This window comes from Equus przewalskii, chromosome 16, assembly GCF_037783145.1.
Source record: "Equus przewalskii isolate Varuska chromosome 16, EquPr2, whole genome shotgun sequence".
In the NCBI taxonomy this organism is placed as follows: Eukaryota; Metazoa; Chordata; class Mammalia; order Perissodactyla; family Equidae; genus Equus; species Equus przewalskii.
Genome location: NC_091846.1, coordinates 69,557,687 through 69,585,363, shown reverse-complemented (window position 1 = coordinate 69,585,363; position 27,677 = coordinate 69,557,687). Strand labels below are relative to the sequence as shown.

Here is a 27,677-nt window from a genome sequence, read left to right as displayed (position 1 = left end):
AGAAAACACAGTGCTGTGTTTCAGACATTTCTTAAATGGTCCCGAATTAACTGTAACAATTTATAGATCTCGTAGGGGTGGGAGCTGTCTTATTCTTAATTTATGTTCCTATAGTGCTTAGCTTGGCAGATAATAGATGTACTATATGCTTGTTGATTCATTTTTAAAACAAATTCCTTTCTTTGAAACAGTACTTGCCTTTTGAGAGTAAAGAAGAAATATTTCTTGTAAAAGCTCCTTCAGGATTCATTTTCTTTCTACTAATACTGAAAATTTAGTGTCGAATCAAGACGTGTATGTCTGGGGCTCCTGCCTACAGAACGAATCCCTTTAGCTCTCACCTCTCCATCTCTCAGGATTTCCATCGCCGCTGTCTCCTCTCCAGGAAGACACCCGTTTATTTGACTGATGTTCCAGGAAGTCTTTTATGTCTGCAGATTTGGGAAGTGCACCATGCTGGCTCTCTTTCCTTCCTTGTTTTTCCATCTTAAGGTGGCCACCCTCTTTATTTCTTGGGTTTCCTTTCTAACGAGCCTGAAGTGGAAGGCTGTCTCCCAGTTCCCCTCTTATTTGGTATCTTTTTCTTTTAATGTTTTTATTGCTAATCACAGTAGGGGTAAGGGAGGGGGGTGTCAAAACAAACATGGTGGGGAGTTCCCAGTTTGAGAAATCTGAGAGTCCTCGCCACCGTCCTTCACCTCCCTGGTGGGGAGCATCACGAAACCTCAGAAGGCAGTTTGGGGTTGTTTCTATTTGGTCAACATGTATTACTACTACATTTCTTCCATGTTTAGATGGAGTCTTACATTTATTTCTTCAAAATTTCCTCCTGTAGACATAGCCTACCGTGCCTTGACAGGGTTCTTCAGGGTTCTGATTCTGTCACATTTCTTAAGCGCGGTGGTCTTTACGTTTTATTTCAAATGACTGACTTAAAATATCATGCAGAGTTGAAGACAAAGCCCCACAGCAAAGCACTGGATGTCTATGGCCATGTTCACATCCATCAGCTTGGACTTTAGGGTGAGAAAACCTAGACTTGGGTCGTGGCTCTTACACTGTGACATCATAGGCAAGTCATTTAGCATTGCTTAAGCCCCAGTTTCTCATCTATAAAATGGGGATAAGATCTCCCTGAGGGTAATGAGGTAGGCCCAGGAGGCCCTCAATAAATGATAGGTTGGATTTTTGGAAGAGAGTGTAGATTTTACAGCAGACAGATTTGGCCTTAAATACATTCATTCTGCTATTCACTCTACAAATATTAAGTGCCTGCCATGTGCCAGAGACTGTCCTAGGCACTGGGAATATGGTGGTGAGTGAAAGTGGACGTGGCCCCTTGCCGTCATGCAGCAGTGAGAGACAGTAATTGTCAAATGGTCATATAATTAATAACAGGAGAGGAAGACTGGATCTAACCTGAGTTAGAAGAGGGATCTCTGAGAACATGATTTCTGAACTGAGATTTGATAGGCAGAGAGGAAGAAGATCACTCTAGGTCAGCAGTACTCAACCAAGGGAGATTTTGTCCCCCAGGGGACAGTTGGCAATGCCTAGAAACATTTTTCGTTGTCACAATTCATGGGGGTGAGAGGATGCTAATGTACATCCAACAATGCACAGGAAGCCCCCCTCACAAAAAATTATCTGGTCCAAAATGTCAGCAGTGGCAAGGTTATGGAAACCTGAACTGCACACAGAGAAGAAACAGCATATGCAAAGGCCCTGTGGTGAGAAAGCTAAAGTACTTGGTGAGCAAAGTCCAAGTCAGGGAGAGCACTTGGTGGGTCTGGTAAAGGTGACTAGAGGCAGAATATGCCAGGGTTTGTGGACCACATGGTCTTTATCTTAAACCATGGAAGGATTGATGAGTGGCATTATCAGATTTATATTTTGAAAAGATTACTTTGGCTGTTGGTAGGAAAGGAATTGGAGGGAGGCAGAGAAGACATGAGCAGATCAGCAGAGAGACCATTCTTTGTGTCCAGGGTGGAGATAAAAAGGCGGCTTAGCGTAGCCACATGGCAGTGAAGTTGGAGAAAAGTGGAGTGAACTGAGAAATGTTCGGGGGGTCCAATTGGTGATGGATAGGAGGTAGATTGGTGAGGGAATGAGAGCTGTCAAGGTTCTTCATACAGTTAAGCAGAGAAGGGTAGAAGCCATTGAGAGGGAGAGGCTGACTATAAACCAGAGAAGGCATACGGGCCTTGAGAAGAAAGGAAGGAACAGGACCCAAAATCAGGTACAAAATAGGAAATAAAGCCCCTGTAGGTTACGAGGTCCAGATTTGGACAGATGTAGACACGTCTGTACATTTGTACAGTTGGCCAAACCCCAGTTGCAGCGTAGCTGAATTACAAGAATTTTGACCTTCTTGAGCTTCAGTTCTTTCATATAAAAAATTCAGGTAATGGGGCCGGCCCTGTGGCTGAGTGGTCAAGTTCATGCACTCCGCTGTGGTGGCCCAGGGTTTTGCTGGTTCAGATCCTGGGCAGGGACATGGTGCTGCTCATCAAGCCACATTGAGGTAGTGTCCCACATGCCACAACTAGAAGGACCCACAACTAAAATATACAACTATGTACTGGGGGGATTTGAGGAGAAAAAAGCAGAAAGAAAAAAAAACAGAAAATTGGCAACAGTTGTTAGCTCAGGTGCCAATCTTTTTTAAAAAAAATAAGTATCTTTGCAAAAAATGAACAATTTGACATGAACCTAAGCAAAATTTACCTTTTTTGGTTTCTAAGTTGAAATAAAATGCTGCAAAATGACATTTTTGAGGCCATTGGTAAAAAGCAAATTTTTGTCAAATTTCTTATAATAAAGGTTATGATTATGTGAGAATATGTGAATATTTTTTAGAAATAAATACTAAGTCTGTAGAGGTGAAATGATAAGAAGTCTGGGGGTTTGTAACAACAAAAAGAAAGAAAGGGAGGGAACGGAGAGGAGAAAGCGGGCCTCTGCTCATGTTTCCTGACACAATTCTTACAAAATCAAAATCTTACAAAAATGGGGTAAATCATATTTTCATCTTTTGCATACATCTTTTAAATGTCTTTGTTTAATGGTGGACTTCCTGGTTTTATTCCATGTCCCCATCATTTCCTTCCTTGGAATCACCGCCCTAATTGCATTTTTGAGACCCTCCCTATCCTCTTCAGCTGTTTAACTTCTGGAAATACACCTTCCTAAAGCCTAGCCATTTTGGTTTTGCATTTCACAAACTAACTGTATGGCCACTTTCTTCAAAAATCATTTTTTTCACTTTACCAACCAACTTCCAATTGTTGATTAGTATTAGGTTGTTCCAGTTGTCTGTTGCTCCAAAACTTAGTGCTTAAAATAACCATTTATTTTGCTCATTGTGATGGTTAATTTTATGCATCAACCTGACTGGGCCACAACGTGCCCGGGTATTTGGTCAAACATGATTGCCCTAATACACTCATGCAGCTACAAGTTGTGCTGAAATTGATCCCCCAATAGCTCCACTCTGTGCAGTGTGAGGTGGGGTGGCACAAAGGCTGGGGCATGGAATCCTCTGTTTCTCATTCATATGTCTGGTAGTTGATGCTGGCTATTGACTGTGACCTCATGAGGAGCTGCAACCTGAAATACCAACACCTGACCTCTCCACATGGATGCTTGGGCTTCCTCACAGCATGGTGGCTGCGTTCTAAGCAGATGCCTTCCAAAAGGGCCAAGGGGAAGTTGTATTGACTTTTATGATCTAGGCTTAGCAGTCACATAGTGTCTCCTGCCACAGTCACAGGTCCGTTGAGATTCAAGGGGAGGGAACGTAGACCTCACTTCTCCGTGGGAGATATGTCAAGATCTCATTGTAAGATGAGTGCATGGGATAGGAAATCTTGTTGCAGCCATCTTGGAAATATAAGACAATAGCAGTTTACCTTTGACTTCTAGACTAGTCTTTGGGAATTAAAATAATAAGGCAAGTCAGAATCTTGACAGAGACTCTGCCAAATATGATGTCCAACAGATGTTCAGGTCACTGGAGCAACGCTTCACTCCCTCTACGTTGTGTTGGTGGCAATTCTGTGATTTGTATTTTGAGACCCATCATTCATGTCCCCCACCTGACCAAGTAGACAGTAGTGACTGTTGCAATAATGTCACAGCTCTCCAGCTCTCTTTTCATCTCCTCTGGTGAGCTGCCACCCCAAAATTTCCATGCAAGTGTCTGTCTTTTTGATTAGTAGGCCTCTTCCCTCAGTGGCCTCTCTCTTTTAAACAGGGTATAGCTTTTCAAAGCCAAAGTCCATCTTGACTCACATCCTACTACATTTTGGATTGATGTCACCAATCTGAGATTGTTTTTACTCTCATATTTTTATTACTTTTTATTTGGAGATCATTACAGATTCACATGCAATTATAAGAAATAATACTGTGATGCCATAAAGCCTGTACTTCATTTCCCCCAATGGTACATCTTGCAGAACTATAGTACAATATCACAACCAAGAAATTGACATTGATACATCCACCAATCTTATCCAGATGTCACCAGTCTTACATGTACTCATTTGCGTATGTAGGTCTGCAATTTTATCACGTGTAGATTTGTGTGGTCAGCACAGTCAAGATACAGAACAGTCCCATCACAAGGATCCCTCATGCTACTTTCATGTCATTACTTTTTTCAAGATGTTTCCTTGAGCACTGACTATACTAGCAGTGTGCTGGCTGCTGGGGATACGATGGAAAATGAAAACAGCTGGGATTCCCGCCCCTGTGGAGCTTAAAGTCTGGATTACCTCACCCTCACTGTGTACCCAGTTTGGACGTGCTGGTGTAGACATCTGGGACTAAGCATTGTTACCAGGTCCCTCTCCAGGGACTCCTTGGGGAGTCAGCAGGCCCCTCTGTCACTCATTCACATCTTCTACATTTTTGCAGCTGCCCAGGTGTCACAGGTTATCAGGGTATTTCTTTCCTTCTTCTATATTCAAAATTCTCCATTAGTGGGGCTGGCCCGGTGTTGTAGTGCGTAAGTTTTAGGCAATCCCATTTCAGCGGCCTGGGGTTCACAGGTTTGGATCCAGGGCACGGATCTACACACCGCTCATCAAGCCATGCTGTGGCAGCATCCCACATACAAAATAGAGGAGGACTGACAACAGATGTTGGCTCAGGGCCGATCTTCCTCACCCACACACACAAAAATTCTCCATTAGTTGGTGAATCTGTCTTTTTCCTGGAGGCAATGAAACAGAATTAAGTTGAACTTTCTATCCCTTTCATAGGGGCAGATATTGGTTCAGCTGTCTCTGCCTTCTCCTTTGGGCCTTGTATTTATGGTAAAAGCTTCACCAGGCATCAGGGAAAATGAAGAGTTATACTGAGGCATAAACTCCATTGAAGGGTTAGCCATATTGTGCATAGATAAGAGGAATTTGCAATGCACATATTGACCCAAATAGAAGGATCCCAAGAGTTGAGAAACTCTGATTTTCGGTAAAGTGAGACATTTCATGTTACTTGAAATACTCATTAATATATGCCAAATATGATTATGGATTATTACAGGCCCATTTTAAAACCCCCAAAGAGCCTTGTCTTGAATGATCTCTCCCACCTCTAAAATTCTACCAAGAAGATATTAATTTAGGCTATGGCCTCTTTTAAGATAATGTTTGTCACAAAATACAAATCGGAAGCTGGTCTCTAGTTCAAAGGAGAAGAAACAAAGCCCATGTGGGACAGTTTGGTTGAGATGAAAGGGACAAAAAAAGATAATGGTGGAGACGGAAGCCAAGAGAATGCCATCAAATATCAAGGCTCTTCACTTGTTCTTCTTTCATAATCCAATCTCTTTTCTTTAAACTTATAGGAATTACAGTTTATTTTAACATTGGCTGTTTCTCAGAGATAAGAAGTGGGAAGGAGAGAGATTTTTCGCTTTCTACTTTGTAACTCTCTGCATCATTTGAAATAATTTTTCTTAATAAAGGAATATGTGTGACATCACAGAGAAATCTTTATTCAAGAGAGCCACGGATGTGTTTGTAATAAAGCTGCGATAAGGTGTGTGGGTAGGAAGGAGACACCATAAGAGAAATTCAGGTAATGAGAGGCGGTTGCTAAATTGCTTTGCTCAACAGATGAGAGGGATGCTGGGAGACTGGGGGCTCCAGAGTGATGCTGCATGAAAAGAACTTTGGAGGTAGCAGTTTTCAGACCATTGGCCAGACTATGTATGTGCAGTGCAGACTCTTTTCTGAAGCATGCCTGTAAGTCTTCACTGAAATCTATATGCTGTGTGACTCTTGGTGGTTGTCTGGATATAGGTGGCATTTGGGTGCATAAAGCTTGAATGTGAAGGGAAAATCTGTTACACCTGTGTTTGAATTTCGTTCTTGCATTTACCAATTGTATGAACTTAAGCAAGTGTAGTGGGTCGAATAGCATCTCCCCAAAATCCATACCCACCCAGAACATCAGAGTATGATCATATTTGGAAATAGGGTCTTTATAGATGTAATTAGTTAAGGATCTCGAGAGGAAATCATCCTGAATTTAGAATGGGCCCTGAATCCAATGACGGATGTCTTATAAAAAGAGGAGAGGACACAGAGAGACACACAGAGAAAAGAAGCCCACGGGAGGATGGAGGCAAAGATTAGAGTGATGCTGCCACAAGCCAACAAATGCCAGGAGCCACCAGGAGCTGGAAGAGACAAGAAAGGGCCCTCCCCTAGAGACTTCAGAGAGAGCGTGGCCCTGCCCACACCTTGATTTCGGACTTCTGGCTTCCAGAACATCTCTGATGTTTAAAGCCACCCAGTTTGTGGGAATTTGTGGCAGCTCTAGGAAACTTATACAGCAAGGAACAGTCCTTCAGCCCCTCAGCTTCCTCATCTGTAAAATAGGGGCTGGGATTACCTTTTTCACAGAATTATTGAGAGGTTTCAAGGAGAAAATGTATATAAAGTCCTAAACCAGTGCTTGGCACATCGTAATATTCAATAAATAATTGAAAGAGGGAGAACCCTCACTTTTCTTGAGGTTTGTATCCTGTAATTCTATGGCCCAGGAAACAGTCTCAGATTTTTATTTTTATCACTCATGTTCTAAGTCTGATTAGTTCAACAAGTCCTTTAAATGTTACACTGTTTGTCAAAACTGCCTTGAGAATCCTGCTTTTCTAATCATTTTATTTTTAAATATGTGGTATTTTTCAAGGACCAATAAAGCTTTCTGCTTCCTACTTAGGATAAGTGTTTGAGAAAATGTTTTCCCTGTAGCTTTCAATTGCACTTTTATCCATCATTAAAAACAGTTTTGTCTCAGCAGTTGCATTTCAATAGCATTAATTTTGATGAATAGACTTGAGATTTGTCTTGAGGAATATCAAAACTTCTCATTTCTAGAACTTTCTGATAAAGTATATGGATGATAGCTGTTACAGTGCTGGTCTAGAAAACTGCAGACATCAGCAAACAAGGTGAGCATGTGGAAGAACAGAGACCAGGGTGTGAAATCTATCCTTGGGCCAACTTCACTGACATACATCATTTTTTTTTTTAAGCTTCAACAATTCAATTAGATATAAACACTTCCAACCTGCCATTAGTTACCAGGAATCTGGGATAAGTCACTAAATTACTGCGCACCTCAGGCGTTTCTAATAAAAGCAAGGGCGGTGGTGGTTGTTAATTTCTCCTCTATGAAATGAGAGAGTTGGACTACACCAGTGGTCTTTAAATATTCTTAGATGCTTAACCTTTTTGCTTTAACCTTTCAAAACTCGATCTTAGACAGAAGTCCACTGTAAAAAGTTATAAAAGTGACCTGCTTTGGACGCTTATATGAGTCCTCATAAAAAATCTGTTGTAAAATGTAAGAATGTTTGAAATTCCACCACTCTTGTGGAAATAAAATATTTTGAAGGTTTCTAGTCCTGATATGGCCTAGTAAGGTAAGAAGTGCCTCAGACTGAAAAAGTAAGCTTCTGTTCCCCCGTTCATCAAGCCGAGACAGCACAGATTCAGACAGCTGCGAAGTGACGTGGAAACCACATTTCTCCCACGGACCCGCCGAAACTGGAATGTGTCAAAGACCTGCCTTCTGTGGCCGCGTGAGTGCTGCCTTCTTCCTCACTGAGACACCTCGTTCTGGAAGAGCAGTGACTATCAGATGTGGCTGTTTGAAGTCATCAGTGAGAATGAAACATCCTGCTCTACCTGGAGGATCCTAGCGACTTTCACACACACAAGCAGCCTCAGTCTCGGTTTCCAAACTATTTGCTGAGCTTCATTTAAATGGCGTCTGGATACACCCTTCCACATCTATTGAAACTTTGTGATGTCCAAGGACATAGGACCCTGGGTCCATTCTGCAGTCCAGACTTGATGTTGACCCTCTGCACACAGCCCTGTTTGTCTCCAGCCTGTGAAAATACCACTCCCCCTAAACATCATCCCTCCCCCAAATCTCCAAATTCCATCTTTGATGAGGCATCTCAGGGTTGCTCTGGTGTGTAGTCTCTGCCACTGCAAGGCACCAATAAATCTGACTTTGTCCAATGATGGTTTTGTACTGGAAGATTTCAATTGGGCTAAGACAGGTCACATGCTAATCACATGATCTTGCTCAAGCCATCTAACCCCTTTGCCTCCTCTGTAAAGTGGAGGAAATTCTCTACCTGGCCTTTACTCTACAATGCAAGGGCGAGGATCAGATGTGACAATGTATATGAAGGCTCTTCATGGATAGAACTATATTCACTGGAACTAGCACTTTTAACAAAAAGGTTCAAATATAAAGAAATTATTAGTCCAGATGAGATACACTTCACTGTATACCTCCCAGCTTCCCTGTTTTAGCCCACATGTTAAGGAGCACCGGTTTTAGGTTCAGCTGGATATGGGTTCAAGTCTCCACACTCTTGTTAACCGGCAGTGTGCCTTTGGATGGATTATTGAGCCTCTTGGAGCCATTTCATGTGTAAAATGAGAATGATAATATCTGCTTCATACTATTGTTCAAAGGATAAAATGAGAAGAGTCATATGGTGCCAAGAATGTAAGAGCACTCAATATGTGTAATCTCCTACATGGACAGCTCGAGGGAATCAAGCTTTGTTTCATTTTGTAATGTCTACATTTCTAGGCACCAGGTAAGCAGTATTGTCTTTAAAAAGTTACTTTTGGAGAGCAGGACCAAATAACTTGATTCTGGTTTTAAGAACAATGGTAGTCATTTTACAGAGTTAGAGACTGGTTTGTGGCCTGGTTATGGCTCTTTGCAATGTAATTAGTTTCCATCATGGTGGATGGCAAACTTCGCTGGTCAGACTACTTTTTCTGGGAGTTCTGACAATTATTCTCCTATTCGTGATTAGAAATTTATTCACCAAAACTAATGAAATAACCTCGTATAGTGCTTTACTCCAGTCTTTGCTTGTTATAAAATTACAATAGCATAAGAATAAGGGCACGAATAGCATAAACCATCTCAACTACAGTTGCCTGGAAAATTCCATAGACTTTTTAGAAAAGATATTACATATCTTTTTTGGAGAAAGGTCAATGCCTTATTTTTAAATGTCTGACAGCCACGCACATCATCGTTAAAACATTAATTCCAGAAATACCAGGATTGAATTTAATGTGAATGAATTTAGCTTCATGAGGTCCGTTTTCTTTGCTGTGGAAATTGTTTAGCAGTGGGACCTGTTGTACTAAGTAAAATAACTTGACAGAATGAAAAGAAAGAAAAAATAACCCTGCTGCTTTCAAATTTAACAACAATGTTATAGAGCCAGGTTTAGAAACGGAGCAAGGAATCCAATTATTCGCAGAATATATTTTTTCTGTTTTTAGCACACAGATTTTTTAATTAGCCTAATTAATAGCTCCTACATTGAACTGTAAAGCCTTTTTAAGTTCATATTGATTTACATAGAGAAAATGACCAAAAAGTAAACTTCAATTAAGTAAATATTATTGAATAGGTACCTACTCTGTACACCATGGTGGGAAGTGCTGGAAACTCACACAAAGGATACAGGTCTGTCCTCATGAAACTCAGCCCAGTGGGGAGCAGTCATAGAAATCAACTACTACAGAACAGAGAGGTAGATATTGTAACAGAGGCTGGAGCAAGACACAATAGGGGAGGGTAGACACACTTTTTCTGTGAAAGAGCAGATAGCAGGTATTTTAGGCTTTCGAGCCACGCAGTCTCAGTGGCAGCTCACCAACCCTGCTGCTGTCATGTGAAAGCTGCCATAGACAGTACATAAATGAATGAGTGTGACTGTGTTTTCAGTAGAACTTTATGCACACAAATTTGAATCTCATATAATTGTCATGTGTCATAAAGTATTATTTTTTCTTTTGATTCTTTTTCAAGCATTTAAAAATGTAAAACCCATTCTTAGCTCATGGGCTGTACAATTATAAGTGGTGGGTTGAATTTACATTGCAGGTTATATAGGGCCAAAGATGATTATTTTTAATGATTTACTAGAATGACCCAATAATATTTCAGTAGATTTGATAGTGTTATTCAGTTAGACCTCAAGCTCATTATATAGCCTCCTTGTTCTGTTCTTTATTTCACATTATAACTATAGTTTCAAGAGATGCAGAAGCTATTTTCCCATCTATCGTGTGGTACTTGCAACGCTGGAGGCATGGGGGCAGGGTAACAAGGAGATGCTGCTGGCATCTTTTGCATAATACTGAGTAGCAGTGTATTTAGTCAAATACAAATTAGGCGTTTGCCTTATTACAACAAAGTCTGGAAAACAGAGCTTGGCAATTACATGCTCAGATTTAGATAACAAAAATGGCCAAATGGATAATTCCAGTTAACGGCCAGGTGCTAGTTTAAATCCTTTGAGTTGATAAAGGAACTGTTTGCTGAGTTTTGAACCCAGGCACAGCGATTTGCTGGCTGTTTGACCCTGAGCCTGGAGGGTGCGGGAGATTGTAGGTGGCAGAGCAATGGACCAGAATGAGCAGGGAAACAGCTGATGGTGGGCTGAACCCTTTTCGGGGAGGATCTCACCTGTACCATTTGGACGCAACCTGACAGCCTCTGAGTGAACCCAGCTCCTAAACCCACCAGAACAATCAGCTTGCAAAGGGCTCCCGCGTAACCCACCAATCCTGAGCTGACAAGCCAAAGACTTGTCCAAACTGACGGATCAGTTTCCTTGAGAAACTGTGTGACTTCTGCCTCTCTGAAGGTAGTCTCCACCCCGGCCTTTGCTGGGCAGCTGTGTTCACAGAGACCTCCCCATTGTGGGTAGCCATACACAAGTCAATCTTGCAGAATCTAGATCCCACTCCAGACTTGCGGAACCAGAAGCTGCATTTTTAAACAAGATCTTCAGTTGATTCATGTGCACATTAGTTTGAGAAGCATTGAAGCAAATCTTCAATGAACCATGGTTCTCAAACTTGAAGCTGCATCAGAAGCACTTGTAAAAATGCACATTGCCAGGCCCCGCCCCCAGAGTGGCTGATCCAGAAGGCCCGCAGTGTGGCCTAAGATTCCGCATTTCTAAATTCCCACGTGCTGCTGATGCTGCTGGACTGGGACCACATTTTGAAAACTACTGCTTTAAACTATTTGCTTATGAGTTATTTCTTGACAGTTAAACTGAAGACTTCATCCCACAGAACCTAACCTATGTTGGGTCAGGCTTTCCCACTCTTTTCTGGCAGTAAATGCAATTTAACACACCCTGTCACCATCTTTAATTTTCCTTTACTAGAGGAATTATTTATTCATGTATTTGCTTCACTTTCCTTTGCCGACATGATCTTTCTCCTTCAAAAAAGAAAAGAAAATGGAACTATTCTTCCTTTTGAAAAAAATTAAGATGACTCTTACACTTCATAAAAATATTAATGTTAAAATATATACTCATCAAGATTTTTTTACATATTTCAATTTAATGATGAACTTCCCAAGACAAGAAAGAACTCTATGAAAATTACGACATGAATCTGATCTTTTAGATTTCTTGTGGAGTTGTACATCTATTCATAAGACAACTACATTACCATTATTGGAAATGTTTAGATAAAAACCAGATTGTAATAAGATTTCAATCAGTCCACATTCATGAGAAAGTGGAAGGGGCAGAATATGATTCAGGGAGATTATTGCTAGTCCAGTAACTACTTAAATATTTGTGTCTCTGAGGAGGAGGGGACAGAAGTGGCCCTCTCTCCAACTCTGTGCCATTTCTGTCACGTGGGTCCCCAAAGTCGCATTGTGTAAACCCAGTATGACCAGTCTTTAGAGAAAAATTCTCCTTCAGCTTATGGTCTTCACTCCTCTAATTTCTGGGACTCAAATTTAGTCCTAGGAGTCGGGTGACAGTCGGTAAGTCATTTCTGTCACTATCTCCTACAACCACAGTTTTATTTAAAAATGGAGAATTGGGAACTGTGTGGCAGACGATATGATTATCTATATCCAGTATGGTATCAGCGCTGAGCGTGGATGCTGGAGAGTGAGGCCTTGGTGATGTGTGCACCCGGCCTATGGGACGCATCCCGAGGTGTGGGCTCCTGTGTGTGCGGGTGGGTGTACGTGTCCAACGCCGTGCATCCCCAGGTGAGTCTGGGTCCAACACGGAGTCAAGGCTGGCCATGCACGCCCAGGCGGGACGTGCTCTCGCCTGCGTGTCCGCTGGGGGCGCCCCAGGTGTGCGCGCTGGCTTGGCGCCCGTCGCGAGCCCAGGTAAGCGGGCCGGCGCTGGCCGGCGCGGGGCGGGCGGGTCCCGCGTCCCGCCTCCAGGGGGCGCCGCCGGGGGCGGCCTCCCGGGGCGGCTGCGCCCGCCTGGGCCCGCCGTTTCCGCCCGGCTGCCCCGGCCGCCCTCCCCGACGGCGACGCGGCAGCGGCAGGTGAGGCGCTGGGCGCGGGCTGAGCGGGGCCCGGGGGCTGTCCCCGCCCCCTCCGCGCGGAGCCCTGGGGACGCCGGGGACTCGGGGCGTCGTTCCCTGCGGCGCGTTGCGCGGGGGCCAAATCCGGGGCCCGCGGGCCGGGAGAGGGGACAGTAAGGGAGGGCAGAGGGCAGAGGGGGGAGAGCGGGCACAGAGCCCGGGCAGCGAAGGGGACGCGGGCGGCCTGCGGGACCAGCTGGGAGGGAGGCGCCACTGGCCGGTAAACGCGGCCCCAGAAGAGCGTGAGGCGCCGCCCCTGCTGGCCCGGGGGGAGGGCAGAGCGAGTTAGGGACCCCCTCAGTGTAGACGCCGCTCGTTCCTCGGGAGGAGAAAGTACGACCTTTGGGAAGGTGGCTTTAAGAGGCTCTCTCCGTTCAATGAGGCCAACACTTTGCAAAATGCTGTTTTAGATTTTAGAGGTTCCTGTCTGTGAGGAGCCCAAACGCTGCAAAAGAAATCTAAAAACTTCTTCTGTCAGTTTATAAGCTTAGGTTTCTTTGGAGCTGTGGTGACATCTGAATTTTGGGGAAAATTTCTGTTACTGCCTTAAGAAATATGGTTATCGCTGTTGCTCTCTGTTGGCCAAAAGGTAACACCCCAGGTGCACACGAACCTCTAAATATGCGCAGTGTTTTGACCACACCTTCTTGGCACCAGGCTTACTTTATTAATATTGAACTGATGAGAAAATGCACCACACTTGTAGCCATTTTTTAAGGCAGGTTATTCATTTTGCCAAATGTCCCAGGGAGAAATCATGTATCTCTAAACCAGTTGGATTGACCTATATAAAGTGTAGTCTTAGACTCACACGTCCTTATGTACTTTTTCCTGTAGCTGAAGACTCTTCTCCCTGGTTTCATTCAATTTATTGAAATGCTAATATGGAAAGTTCCTGCAGATTGCCCTCATGTTCCCAAAATGCCTTGTTTTCCTGAAAGGACTCCTAGGAGAAACCAGAAGTTTCTGAATAAGCAGACGACCCTGCTAGCAATCATTTGTATTTCAAAAGGTGGGTTTGCAAGGTTAAATTAATTTCTAGTTGGGAGGTTTTCGTTTGGAAATATTTTGGAGTAATTGACCTTGCTAATGAGGGTCCTATTAACAGTGGTCCTAGAGAGGGTGGCTATTCATGTTGGCCTTAGATAGTGGGCTGCGGGAAGTAGAACAGAACAGGGGTAGAAACGGGTCCTGTTTAAGGGTTTTTTTTTTTTTTTTTTTGAGGAAGTTTAGCCCTGAGCTAACATCTGCCGTCACTCCTCTTTTTGCTCAGGGAGACTGGCCCTGAGCTAATGTCTGTGCCCATCTTCCTCCGCTTTATATGTGGGACACCTGCCACAGCATGGCTTGATATGTGGTGTGTAGGTCTGCACCCGGGATCTGAACCAGGGAACCGTGGGCCGCCAAAGCAGAACGTGTGAACTTAACCGATGCACCACCAGGCTGGCTCCTGTTTAAGTTTTTAAATTATCTGTTCATTTTTCTGTTAATTTTCTTTAGTAAGAGTTCTTGAAAGTTCCAACCCGTGTCAGCTCTTCCAAGTGGAGTCATTGGAAGGCTTTGTGCCCACAGTTAGCCAGGGCCTTTACAAGGGGGTAGGGCATCCCTGCAGGCTGGCATGGAGATGAGGGCAGCAGTGTTTGAAAAGGGACAAGTCCCAAGGAAAGGTGACAATAAAATGACAAAATCAAGCAATCTTAGCAGTCTTCTCTAGAACATTCTCTATCCAGGGTGAACCTTAAGTATTAGAGATTTTATTAAGAAAGCATCGGTTAAACACGTCTGGCATCTTGCTTAACAGTAATTCCTTCCTTGATCGAAGGTCCTTCTCGTCAGTGAAATGGCTCAGAGCAAGATAGCCTTGTTTAGGTCGGACCAGAGAGCCGTGTAGGCAGAGCTTACTCTGTGTAAGGTGTCACTATATCCCTCCAATGGATTTACAGAGAAGACCCAGTTACTACACATCTCAGGGTTTGTATGGCAGTATGAGGTAACAGACACAGTAAATAGCTAACATGTTAAGAAGGGTGAAGTAAATGCCGACGGGGTAGTGTGCTGTTGGAGCACAGAGAGGTGAATTCTCGCTGGAGGACTTGGGGAGGGTCCCATTTGGGCTGGACCTTGAGTGGAGAGTAGAATTTTTATAGGCAGAGGAATGGAATGGGGCATTCCTGGTGGCGGACACCGTGAGCAAAGTTAAGCTTAAATTGTAACTATGTTTGGAGATAGGGGAGTTCTGATATACTGAGGCTGGACTGGGTGTAAGGAGTGGTCGGCAGGAGGGGTGGGCAGGAGGTGCGCCTGGAAAGAAGGGCTGTCTGGTGATGGACTCTAATTTTTGCTCAAGATCTGATATTTTTTAAATTAAAGCAAACATAAAAGCAGAGGGAATAGTATAATGAACTTGCGTATATCCATCGAATAGATTTAACAATTTATTAAAACGGTTTCTTTTTTGGCCATATCTCCTTCATCTTTTTTGTTGTTGAAGCCGTTTGAATTCCAGACAACATATTTTACCCCTAAAGAGTGCATTATGCACCTCCAAAAAGGGAGCATTTCCTATATAATCATAATACCATTGTCACTCCCTAATCAAATCGACAGTAATTACTTGGTGTTTTCTAAAACCCAGTCCACAGTCAAATTTCCTTGATTGCCTCAGAAATGGACTTACTTTTACTATTGGTTTGTGTGAATCAGAATTCAAACAAGGCACATTTTGCTGAGTATCTGTTGTCTGTTTTAATCTACGACAGGGATTTGGCAAAATTTTTCTGAAAAGGTCCTCTACTAGCTCTTTTAGGATTTGTGGGCCATGTGGTCACTGTTGCAGCCGCTCAACTGCCTTGTGCTGCAAAGGTAGCCATAGACGACAGGTAGATGAATGAGCGTGGCTGTGTACCATTAAAATGTTGTTTTCGAAGGTTTTTGTTTTAAACTCCACCGGCAGGCTGGACTTACCTGAAGCTACAGTTGGCTGTGATCTAGAGCAGTCCCGTGGGCTTCTTTAATGCCAGTGATTTATTGATGTCACTTGGTTGCCTATAGATGCCTCTCGTTCTGGATTTATTTGGCTTTTTGCATAGTATGATTTAGCTTGCCCCTCTACTCTATGTTTCCTGTAAACTGGAAGTTAGATTTAAAGGCTTAATTGGAATCAGATTCACCATTTTTGGCAAGTATACTTAAGATGTGGTTTGAATTTTTTAATATATAGATTTATGACTTTAAAAGACTCAGAAATCTTCACCCAGGAAGCTCAGTTTTCCTAAAATAGGCTTTGCCTGATAGTTGAAAATACCCTTTTACTTTTTCTTTGTATTTTTCTCACTTGAAGAAGAGACTTCTTCCCTACATTAAATGTTGAAGTTGGGAGGTAGGTATTAGGGAGTTTATTATATCATTACTCTATTTTTGTGTATATTTGACTTCTCATAATAAAAAAAGTTTTCTTTAAACAACAACAAAAGAGTTGGGGGGGGGGGTCTTTGTCCCATTCATTCATATTCAGCAACTATTAATTAAGCTACTCTGTGCTGAACTGAGGGTATTGTCTTAATAGACGCACAAAATCTTGGAACTTATATTTCTCACGTAGGAGACAGATATTAACGTCACAGTTAAGGGCACCAACTCCTGTGTCAGACTCCCTGGCTTCCAGTCCTGGCTCTGCCACTTACTAGCTGGGTGATTTTGAACTTTTTAATTAAAAAAATGGGGGATAATAATTGTGTCTACCTGGTAGGGTTGTTAGGAGGATTGAATGAGAAAACCCATGAAAAATCCTTTGCATGGTAACTAGCGTTTAGTCAATGCTCAATAAGTGTCAATCGTAAAGAAGAGAAGGGTCGCAGTCAAGCAGGGACCACGTGCAGAGGTGGAGGTGCTGAGAGGATGGATGGGGTCATGACCTCGCCTGGGCTGGTTAAATAGGGTTTGGAGATTTGGGACAGGGAAGGTGACATCTTTTAAGTGAGTGAAAGTGCCCTTTGTTGGTACAGCGAGAGAGGGCAGAGGGCAGCAGAGAAAGGCGTGGTGCGAGAGGGCAGAGGGCAGCAGAGAAAGGGTGCAGGCAAAGGCCTACTGACTGGGTGGAGCGAGGCTGATTGTGTATTCATATCCTAGTGCTGCTGAGACAAGGTGCCAACTTCATGGCTTAGAACAACACAATGTATTTTCTTTTTTTTTTTTTTTTTTTACAATTTGTCACCATCCATTTATTTATTTATTTATTTATTTTTCCCTTTTTATACACAATGTATTTTCTTAACGGTTCTTTAGGTCGGAGGTCCAATGGGTCACTGGGCTGAAATCAGGGCAGGCTGTGTCCCGTCCTGGGGGCTCTGGAGGAGAATCTGTTTTCTCACCTTTTCCAGCTTCTAGAGGCCTCCTCCCTCCCCCTTGAAAGATGGCAGCGTTGCATCCCTTTCAGCTCATTCTCTGCTCTGAGTCAGGAAGGTTCTCCACTTTTTAAGGACTCCTGTGGTTGGATTGGGCCCATTTGGATAATCCAGGATAATTTTTGCATCTCAGGGCCCTAACTTTAATCATTGTGAAGTCCCTGGTGCCATGGAAGGTAACGTGTTCCCAGGGTCTGGGGGTCAGGACATGGGCACCTTTGCAGGGAGGTTGGTGGGCTGCTTCAGTCACCTCACTTTGTAGCTCAGTAGCTGCGGCAGCATCAGGGCTGCTCTCCAGACTTTTGGGGGCAGCAGACACATTACTCCCAGTGGCTGGTGATTCTCAGCGCCTGTTTCCACTGCTCTTCCACACTGAGGGGTGAGTCTGCTCTGGGCTGTTGGGGCCCCTCCTTTCTCAGTATTGGTGGGAGAGTACAGGTGGGAGAGGCTTCTGAGTGACAGGAGACCGTTGGCTCCACCTGCAGAATGTCACCCACTCTGAGATGTTGGCTCCACCTGGGAACTGTCACCCATTCTTCCCAGCTCCACTGAGGGGCTGTTAGAAGCTTTCTCTGAGTCACTCCTGTGCCCTCATCCTCCCCACAGGTCCTCCTGCCCCTGCACCCTGATGGGGCACTTGCTGCTGCTCTTGTTTTTACTTGTGTAATTGTTTTTGCACACTAGCCTTAAACACTGCTTGCTGGACTATTTTAAACAAAATTCATACTAAAATATTGAGTATTTTCTCATCTCTTAACTCTGGGTAAATGAGAACCATGCCCTCCTCATTTTGATTCCCCCGTAGTGCCTTCCGGGTATTAGGGAGCCAGTAGGAAAGAAATCCTTTCCAGTGAGTTGGGAGCCTTACTGGAACTCTGAAACTCTGAGTTATCCCAGAGTAAATTAGAGAGAACTTCTCATATGCTGTACTCTCCGTTTGTTCAGTTTACTACCTCTGTTTTTACACTTTTTCAGAGTTAATTACCTCTTCCTGCTGTTGTCATCTGCACTTAGGAGTATGCGGCAGATAAGTTAATGAAAATTACTAATATTTCTATATCCCATGATGGTTTTACTAATTTGTGAGCATTAAATGATATTTGGAAAGCATTCTTTAAGCCGTTATTGTTGAACAGAATCACAACTGCCTGATTTGGTTTTCCGTAAAGTTAGATGCGGATTTTAAAAGCCTAATGAAAACCAGGAGAGGGAATTACTACATCTGATCAGTGAATAAAGTACAGTTCGGTGCCGTTCTTGGGAGTGTTTGCAAAGAGCAAGTCACTTTTTTTCCTCTCTCAGCGTTTTCTTTTGAGCATTCCCAGCCATACTCCAAGGCGGAGTACAGTCACCCTTGGGTGCCCGCACAGCGTTGGACATCAGACAGCATCCTGGCTGGGCCGAACTTGCTCCAATGGGCCGCCTCCCTTTGTTTTTTGAGCTTTTGTTTGTTTGCTTTGCTTCTGGAGAATCTGTAAGCAAATACCAGAAATCATGTCATTTACCCCTAAATATTTTAGTATGAATTTTGTTTAAAAGTGTATTTTTTTAACCAAACTACAGTCCTACCTGACAATAAACAAAAAATCGTTAATACCATCTAATACTGTATTCAGATTTCCCCAGTTGTCTAAGAAAGTCTGTGCAGATGGTTTATTCAAATCAAAACAAAGCCCATTCATTGTACTTGGTTTATACATCTCTTCCGTCTCTCTTAATAATAATGATTAATGTATGCTGGGTATTAGCCTAATTTAGCGTGCTCTTCTTTCTTTTACCTTCTATTTTTAACTCAGGGTTTTAGAGTTGCATGCTCTCATGTTTCATTCATTATTATTATTTGAATTTATATAAAGTAAAATTGACCTTTTTTGTATAATTCTATGAGTTTTAAAATTGATTGATTCGTGTAACCATCATCACAATCCTGATACAGAGCAATTCCATCACCCAGAAAACAAAACAAAGCAAACCCTCCCTCTTTCTGCCCCCCTGTAATCAAATCCTCACCCTACCCCAATCCCTGACAACTCCTGATGTGGTCTCCATCTTTATAAGTTTTGCCTTTTCCAGAATGTCACATAAATGAAATTATATCGTATGTAACCTCCGAGACCAGCTTCTTTCACTCAAACAGCGTCTTTGAGATTCATCTGTGTGTGCATCCTTTCTTATTCTTGAGTGGTCTTCCAGCTTATGGACGTATTACAGTTTGTGTATCCATTCACTGTTGAAGGACATCTGGATTCTTTACAGTTTTTGGTGATTATGAATAGAGAGCTGCTATAAACATTTGTTTATAGGTTTTTCATGTGATCGAAAGTTTTCATCTTTCTAGGGCGGATCCCTGGGAGTGGGATGGCTGGGTCATATGGTAAGTGTATATTTAACTTTTAAGAAACTGCCGAAGTTTTTCAGAGTGACTGTACCCCACCATTTTGCATTCCCACTAGCAATGCATGAGAGTTCCAGTTGCTCTGTATCCTTGTCAGCACTTGATACTCTTGGGTTTTTTATTTGAGCCATCCTAATAACTATGTTGGTTTTATTTTTAATTAACTGATTTCAATTTTTTGAGTTTTTGAGTATTATAATAATTCTTGACTAAATTACAGAATTAAATTTATTTTACGTACCTGTTATAAAAATAAATATTTCTGGTTTTCTGGTGATATTCTACATTTAAATACAGTAAATGCTCTATATTGGAAAATAATTAAAACCAGAATATTATATCCATAGGAATCTTTCTTAAATCTCACCAATTGACACATCATATTTGGCAAAGGATTACAGAATAGTATCTGAATATATGATGCATTTTGCAGTGATCCCTTCATTATGTGCATCTTGTGCATGTCTCATTCCTGTTTCACCATTAGTAACCAATAGTGCCATAGTTGCTTTTGGCATCAGTTTTATACAAGATTAGATAGATCGGTGAATAGTTAATTGCATGGGAGCAAATGGATGTAAGCCGAGAGTAATTTATTTGAATGCCTTTTAACTATAGTGAATACTGTTGTAGTTTAAAAATGGAACTGCTCCCATGTGTCTGAGGCAGAAGTAAAAGCTTGCATTTGAATACCTTTTTCCTTATTAAAGCACATTGAGCTCAAGGAAGAAAACCATTTGAAATTTCTGTTCGTGAAATAAAGATCATGCATTTCTCTTTGGATGATTTAGGGACCTTGGTCACTGGTCACTACTGCTTGAAATGTGGCACTGACTCCTGGATTGACACCGCTAGTGTGGTCCCTCACATTAGGTGAAACTGTGAAAGTCTCAGGGTGCACGAGGTCATTGCTGAGGGAGGGCCTGTCTTTAAACTCAAGTCTCACCCGTTAGCTGCTATGGTTTGGGCTTTCCGTTTCTGGTATTAACCGTTTGGTTTCTGGTATTACCATTGGAAGAATGGTGTCCATACAGGCTTTCCTTTGTGTCTAGAATCTCTCCATTTTTGCTTCTGAAAAGTTGTTGGAGGGTTAGACTTGTTGACAGACCTTCCTTTGAACTTTCGGGCGTTAGAAAGAAAAACCAAGCCTGATAAAGAAAGGAAGGTTGAGGACAAATTGCCAGATGGGCTTGAGGTTGTTGTGATCTGACGCCTCAGAGGCCAAGTACTAGGAAAATTTGGTTCAAAATGTAAAGAAATGGGGTGGGTTTCTGTGGTTAAGTCGTTTTTGTTTTAAAACTAACATATTAATTGACCCTTATGTCAATTAGGATTGGAATGAATAAAAAATAGTGAAGGATTAGTAAGGATGTTACCTCCATTGGCTCCAAGTCTTTGTTTTGTTTAAAAAGTTATTATGGGAGCTGGCCCTGTGGCATAGTGGTTAAGTTTGCATGCTCTGCTTCAGTGGCCTGGGGTTCGCAGGTTTGGATCCCAGGCACAGACCTACACACCGCTCATCAAGCCATGCTGTGGCAGTGTCCCATACACAAAATAGAGGAAGATTGGCACAGATGTTAGCTCAGGGTCAATCGTACTCATCAGAAAAAAAAGTTATGGATGGCCTTTAAACTTTATGCTTGTTGATATTAATAAAGTCTTATAAATGTGCACATATATTTTGGGGGATTGAAGGAAGAGATAATAGAAATGTATTGGGGCCTGAAGTCTGGTGTTTTAGAATTCCAGACTAATACATCTGCTGCCCCCTGGTGGCAGCGTATTCAACAGAGCAGTTCAGAGGTGCAGGATTCTGGAGAGCTAAGTCTGTTTACAAGAGGATTGTAGAGGGAGCCAGGAGATTTCATGTTCCAGCACTTATAATTACTATCTGTATGATCTTAGGCAAATGATTCTGTTTGATTAAAGTCTAGATTTTACTTTCTTCAACTTTAAAATGTAGTTTCTAAAGTTTCTTCCAGTTTTAACATCTTATAATTCTCCGATGGTAATAGCAAATACTATATAGCAAAAAATGTCAAGTTCTACTTTTTCCTTTAGCAGCTGAATCCTAAAAAATCCCATATATTTACTCAAGAAAGCAGGCGCTAGAGTAACTCCTGAAACTTGATATGGATTCGACCCTGGGCAGCAAACTGCATAGACGTAGCTGTAGCACCGGCCATAATTAATGAGTATGATGACCCTGCATTATTATGAAAGCTGATAAGTTACATCATTTAAAAGATAGCCTTCTTATTTTTAATCATGGTGAAAAAACACCCAGAATATGAAACTTAGCATCTTAACCATTTTTAAGCGTACAGTTCAGTAGTGTTTGTATATTCATATTGTTGTACAGCAGATCTCCACAAGTGTTTCATCCTGCAAAGCTGAAACTCTGTACCCGTTATACAACAACTCCCCATTTCTCCTCCCCCAGCCCCTGGCAACCACCATTCTACCCTCTCTCTGTATGAATTTGACTAGGTACCTAGTCTAGGTACCTCATATAAGTGGAATCATACAGTATTTGTCTTTTTGTGACTGGCTTATTTCACTTAGCCTAATGTCTTTAAGGCTTATCCATGTTGTAGCATGTGACAGGATTTCTTTCCTTTTTAAGGCTGAATATTGTATGTAGATACCGCATTTTGTTTATCCATTCATCTGTCGATGGACATGTGGGTTGTTTCCACCTTTTAGCTGTAGTGAATAATGCTGAAGTGAACATGGCGTGCTACCTCATTTTTAGTATACAGTGTTTACGAAGGCAGAAGGAATTTATAGGATTTTTTTCTGTGCCTAAAAGGTTAAACTTCATTATAAAGAACACCAGTCAACCTGCTAGATAACTAGGATATGGCTTTTTGTATGGATGAGTAAGTTAAAAAGGAACTAACACTAAGTGGGCACAAGCTGTATGCCAGGCACTTATATATCTGCAATACATTCTATTGTTTAGTTCTGATAATAATTCTGTGATTTACCCTTCTCTCAGAAGGGGACTAATAATAAAATCACTGTGTACCAGAATTTTTATATACATTATTTCATATAATTTTCATACATCAGTGCTTGAGATGGGCATTATTATCTCCATTTTTTAGGTGGTATAACTGAGGTTCAGAGAGATGAACACCTTGAAAAAGGTCACACCGCTAAAAGGTGGAGGGTTTTACCTGATTATGAAGTGGAACATGTCTGATTTGAAATTATATGTTCTTCAGTCTACGCTATGCTTTCTCCTGCTTCCAGGAATAACACTATACATCTATGAGCTGAAGGATATTGGAACAATACCAAGAAATTACAGTGCTATAATAATTTATAAATAGAAAAGCTTCTGTAATGTCTTTCCATTAAATAACAGCCTTTGGGTTTTCCTTGCAGAGAAACCAGCATCACTTCAGATGAATTCATCTGAAACATATCAAGGCTTGCCTCCTGGGTGATTTTGCAAAATAAGTCTCCCTAGGACTTCCCAAAGTGCGGTTCTCCTGGTCCACGCCCCCCGTTTCTGAGCTCATCTTCCACTGTGTTATTATTCTCCCTCTCCTTTGGCTTGCCAGAGAACTGGGGCCATTTTCACTGCTCTTTGCTGTCGCCTCTCTTGAGTGCAGTGGTGACTGGGATTGGAGCTTTGATCTGCTCCCTGCATAGTGTTTTCACACAGGTGATAAACTGTCCTCACAGGTGGTGGTTTGCTCGGAGACTCAGCCGGCTTTTGGAAAGGGCCATTACAACATTTTCTCACATACAGGGTTTTTAGATTAACAGAGAAGTAGTGATATATCATCTGAGAAGCCATTTAAGCTTCTGTTAGAGTTCCTCTGCACTTAGGATGACTTACCTTGGGACTTCATAAACCTAGAGATGGGTGAGGGTCAAGAATGCTTCCAAGGATTCATTTGGGGTCTTTGGCAACCCCCAGAAGCAGGCTGTTGCCCAGCAAATATAAAAAGTGGGAGTAGCGGAAATTGTGGTGGCCACCAAATATCCATTTTCTCCTCCCTTAGTTACTGGATCCCCAGTTTTATTCAGAGTGACCATGTGCCTTAAGTTATGGTAAAGAAGAGGAAGCAGAAATGTGTGGGGTCCCTGGGAAGTTTTGCAAAGGAAGGAACCTGCGTCAGCTGGAAGTAGGGCTCCTGTTCCTCACTCCACCCTTCATCATTCCTGTTCCTTTGCATGCAGACATAATGGCCAGTGTTCTGCCAGCCTTCTTCTCTCCTAAGGGCACCTTAAGAATGGAGGCCATACAGGAACCTGGTGTGCAGGATTGTACAAATGGCCACAAATTCTTCTACCCTCTTATGCATATGCCTGTGCAGTGTCACTTTGCAGCTCCTTCCATAAATAGATGAAGTCCCTATCTCTGCCCCTTGAACCTGGTATGAGGAGTCCCAGCCTGACTGGGTGAGTCGGCCATCCTTTCAGAGGGTCATCCTGATGTGGGGTGTCAGAGCCTGAGCAGGGAGAGGAGGACTTACGTGCAGGGGAGATGCTGGTGGCTGAGATTGGAAATTAGTTACATATGAAGGATTGATCAAATAAGTAACTGTACAAATGATAATGTGAGCCAGGTTTCCCACTGTTGGAGAAGGGAGGTACAAAGAGAGAGATGTAGAAAACTAGGATGCACCCTGTGGTGTGGATTCACTTAGGTGTATTGGTGTGAACTCATCGTTTTCAGTAAACAGAGATGTAAATGTGTGTATGTATTTATGTATATCTGTGTATGTATATATAGATATACATGTATATATTCCATGAGGAAGCCTGCAGGCAGCTAACACCCCAAGAACAGTGAGCACACCTCACACCCAGTTCTTGGCTTCTAAATACCATTTTCCACTAACAGGTGGAAATCAGGGCTCCTTGGAGAAATGGCTAGTTCTAGGCCTGGGATGGGGAAAAAGTCCAAGATGAGCCTAGAACATCTTGTGCCAGATAGCAAGGAAAGGTTCAAGGAATGATGTGAACGGGTCTAGGGGACAGAGAAGCCTGCTGCAATTAGTCCATCTGTCCAAATTGAGGACAATTTGAGCATCAAAATAAGTAAATGATAGCACTGGATTATAACTCACTGAATAAAATAGGCAACCCTAAGTCTGTACACATACAAGTAGCTAAATGGACAAGTGGCAAGTTTGATGGTGAATGAGATATTTACGTAGTTTCAAAGTACCTCCTATGAAATACTTACCAACTTGTATGAAGAGCGGAAGAACTTCACCGTGAAGCAGCCTGGCAGGCACCATCTCCATCAAGTGATCAGAGTGAACATCGTCAATAAGGGGACAAATTGAAATCATGTGCCATCTGACTGGAGGCAGTGAGAAGGACACAGCATCACTTCCTAAAGATTCCTGCTAAAGATGGATGACCTGAATCTAATCACAAGGCAACATCAGAAAATATCAATTTGAGGGTCTTTGAGCAATATAAACGGCCTGAAATCTTTAAAAAATCATGAGAGTCAAAGTAAGACTGAGGAATTGTTCCAGATTGAAGGAGACTAAAGGACATGGCAACCAAGTTCAATAGGCGTTCTGCACTGGGTCGTTTTGCTATAAAGGACATTATTGGGACAAGTGAAAAAACTTGGAAGGGGTCTGAGAGAAAGTAGTAAAATACTATGTTAGTGTCCTGATGTTAAGGATTGTAGTGGGGTTATTTAAGAGATGTCCTGTTAGGAAATAGACATGAACATACTGTGGGGAGGGGCATCAGGTTGGCAACTCACCGATAGTTAGTCTCCCAGCAAACATCTACCAAGCACCCACCACATGCCGGGTCCCAGGGCTGAGAGTTGAGGAGCTCTGGTTGCTGGTGCCTGGGTCCTCTCAGCAAAGGAGGAGACAGAGATCTCAGCAGCTGTGAGGCAAGGGCAGCTATGTTCCAAGGACACGGTGGCGGGATCAATTCTGCCTACTAGGGAGGATGACACAGAGGAGATGAGGTTTGAAATGACCTGGAAACCTTGAAGGATGAGGAGGATTTTGCCAGGCAGCTCGTTGAGGAATGAAGCGGAAGGGGATAAAGGCAAAGAGTGGGGACAGTTTGCACCCCGACAGAGTGGTATGAGGCATGGCCCAGATGCGGTGGGAGAGATGGGGCCGGACAGTGATGGGCCTGTGTGGGCTGCATGAAGAAACCTAGACTTGACCCTTTTGAATTTGTTATCTGTACCTGTGTAACAAATCACCTCCAACGTTAGCGGCTGCAAACAGCAAACATTATCTCATGGTTTCGGTGGGTGACACTCAGAGCTGCTTAGCTGAGTGGCTCTGGCTCAGGGCTCTGACAAGGCTGCAGTCAGGGTGTTGGCCAGGGCTCTGGGCGTCTCCATGCTGAGGGCCGGGGTGGGGGGGGCAGGGCGGGGGGGCGCGGGTCTGAGCTCAGTCACTCAACAACCAGGAGGCCTGAGTGCTTTCTGACCTCAGTTCTTCTCCACGTGGGTGTCTCTTTAGAGAGGCTCACAACATGGCAGCTGGCTTCCTGGAGAGCGAGGGATCTGAGAGAGAGAGAGCACCAGAGAGCCCCCCAAGTGGAAGCTAGTCTTTTTATAACAACCTTGGAAGTAACATCCCATCACTTCCTCCATTCTGTTCATTTGAAGCGAGTCACTACCTTTGCACAAGGGGTGGGAATCACACAAGGACTCAAATGCCAGGGGGCAGGATCATCGGCCGTGTGAGAGGCTGCCCACCAGAGCCCCAGGAATGGGGAGGGGTGTGGTCCTGCGCACACCTGTGGGTGTGGGCAAGCTGAGAGGTGGTGAGAGCACGTGGGAGATGCGCATCCAAGATGTAATTGACTGGGGAAGAGGCAGAGAGAGGCCTTGTATCAGTGTAAAAGACTGCCCGGGAGCCGCCAGTGCTGGAGGAGGGAGGCGGAGGGCACCAGGCGCTTCAAATGCCTCCCAGGTTATACGTGTGCACCCAGCCTCAGGGGGCCTCATCTTCAGAAGCTTCTGACTATATGCATGTTAAATCTTTAATATTTGGAAAATTCGCTTTTCTGGTTAATTGAACTTTCCATATAGATAAGCTTAAAAATATTTCCTAGAAAATCAATTAGTATACTTTCCTTGTTTTTACAGTATACAAAGCATAATGAAGCCCCTTTGATCTAAAAGTTAGTAATTCTTCAGTATCATCAATATAAAACTGAAAGACCTTATTTACAATAGGCAGGATACAGAAATAAGCTAAGTACCTGTTGGCAGATGAACAGATAAAGAAAATATGTGTGTGTATAATGCATGTATATATATAAGGTATGTGTGTGTATATCTATAATGTGTGTGTATATATATGGTATGTCTATATAATCCATTTATATAGAAATATACATATTTTTATATATGTGGAATATTATTCAGCCGTAAAAAAGGAAATCCTGACATTTGCAACATGAATGAACCTGGGGGATATTATGCTAAGTGAAATAAGTCAAACACAGACAAATACTGTATGATATCGATTATACATGCAATCTAAAAAAGTCAAACTTATGGAAGCTGAGGTAGAATGGTGGTTTCTAGGGCCTGGGGGGCGGGGGGAATGGGCAGATATTGGTCAGAGGGTACGAAATTCCAGTTATAAGATAACTAAGTTCTGGGGATCTAATGTCCAGCATGGTGACTATAGGTAATAATACTGTATTTTATACTCGGAAGTTCCTAAGAAAATAGATCACATGTTCTCATCACACACACAAAATGGGGAATGCAAGGTGATGGATGTGTTAATTAGCTTGATTGTGGTAGTCATTCCACAATGTATACATAGATCAAATCATCACATTGTATACCTTAAATATATACAATTTTTACTTGTCAATTAGACCTCAACAAAGCTGGTGGGGGGTGGGGGGGGACCCTGAAAGACCCTTCCCTAAATCAGTGGTTTCCCAAAAGGTTAATTGCCAGAATCA

The 27,677-nt window shown here is 42.7% G+C and overlaps 1 protein-coding gene and 1 long non-coding RNA gene across 26 annotated transcripts in view; one reads left to right on the top strand and one right to left on the bottom strand.

Moving 5' to 3' along the window:
* Positions 1–12,739: 12,739 nt before the first annotated feature.
* Positions 12,740–27,677, top strand: part of GGACT (gamma-glutamylamine cyclotransferase) — a 47,466-nt gene continuing 32,528 nt past the window's right edge. For 2 of the 23 annotated variants that reach the window (XM_070579183.1, XM_070579182.1), the window contains exons 1-2: positions 12,763–12,896; positions 13,773–13,947. In XM_070579183.1, coding sequence (XP_070435284.1) covers positions 13,812–13,947 — 136 coding nt within the window. In that variant the 5' untranslated portion in view covers positions 12,763–12,896; positions 13,773–13,811. Of the gene's footprint in view, positions 12,897–13,772; positions 13,948–19,676; positions 19,713–27,677 lie in introns of all 23 variants that reach the window. The other 21 variants (XM_070579217.1, XM_070579215.1, XM_070579221.1 and 18 more) reach the window with 20 other exon arrangements.
* Positions 17,091–27,677, bottom strand: part of LOC139076524 (uncharacterized) — a 41,564-nt gene continuing 30,977 nt past the window's right edge. For 2 of the 3 annotated variants that reach the window (XR_011528236.1, XR_011528235.1), the window contains 3 exons: positions 25,483–25,670; positions 24,943–25,129; positions 17,091–18,810 (listed from right to left, as the gene is read on the bottom strand). This is a non-coding gene — a long non-coding RNA (uncharacterized lncRNA). Of the gene's footprint in view, positions 18,811–24,942; positions 25,130–25,482; positions 25,671–26,177; positions 26,254–27,677 lie in introns of all 3 variants that reach the window. The other variant, XR_011528234.1, reaches the window with a different exon arrangement.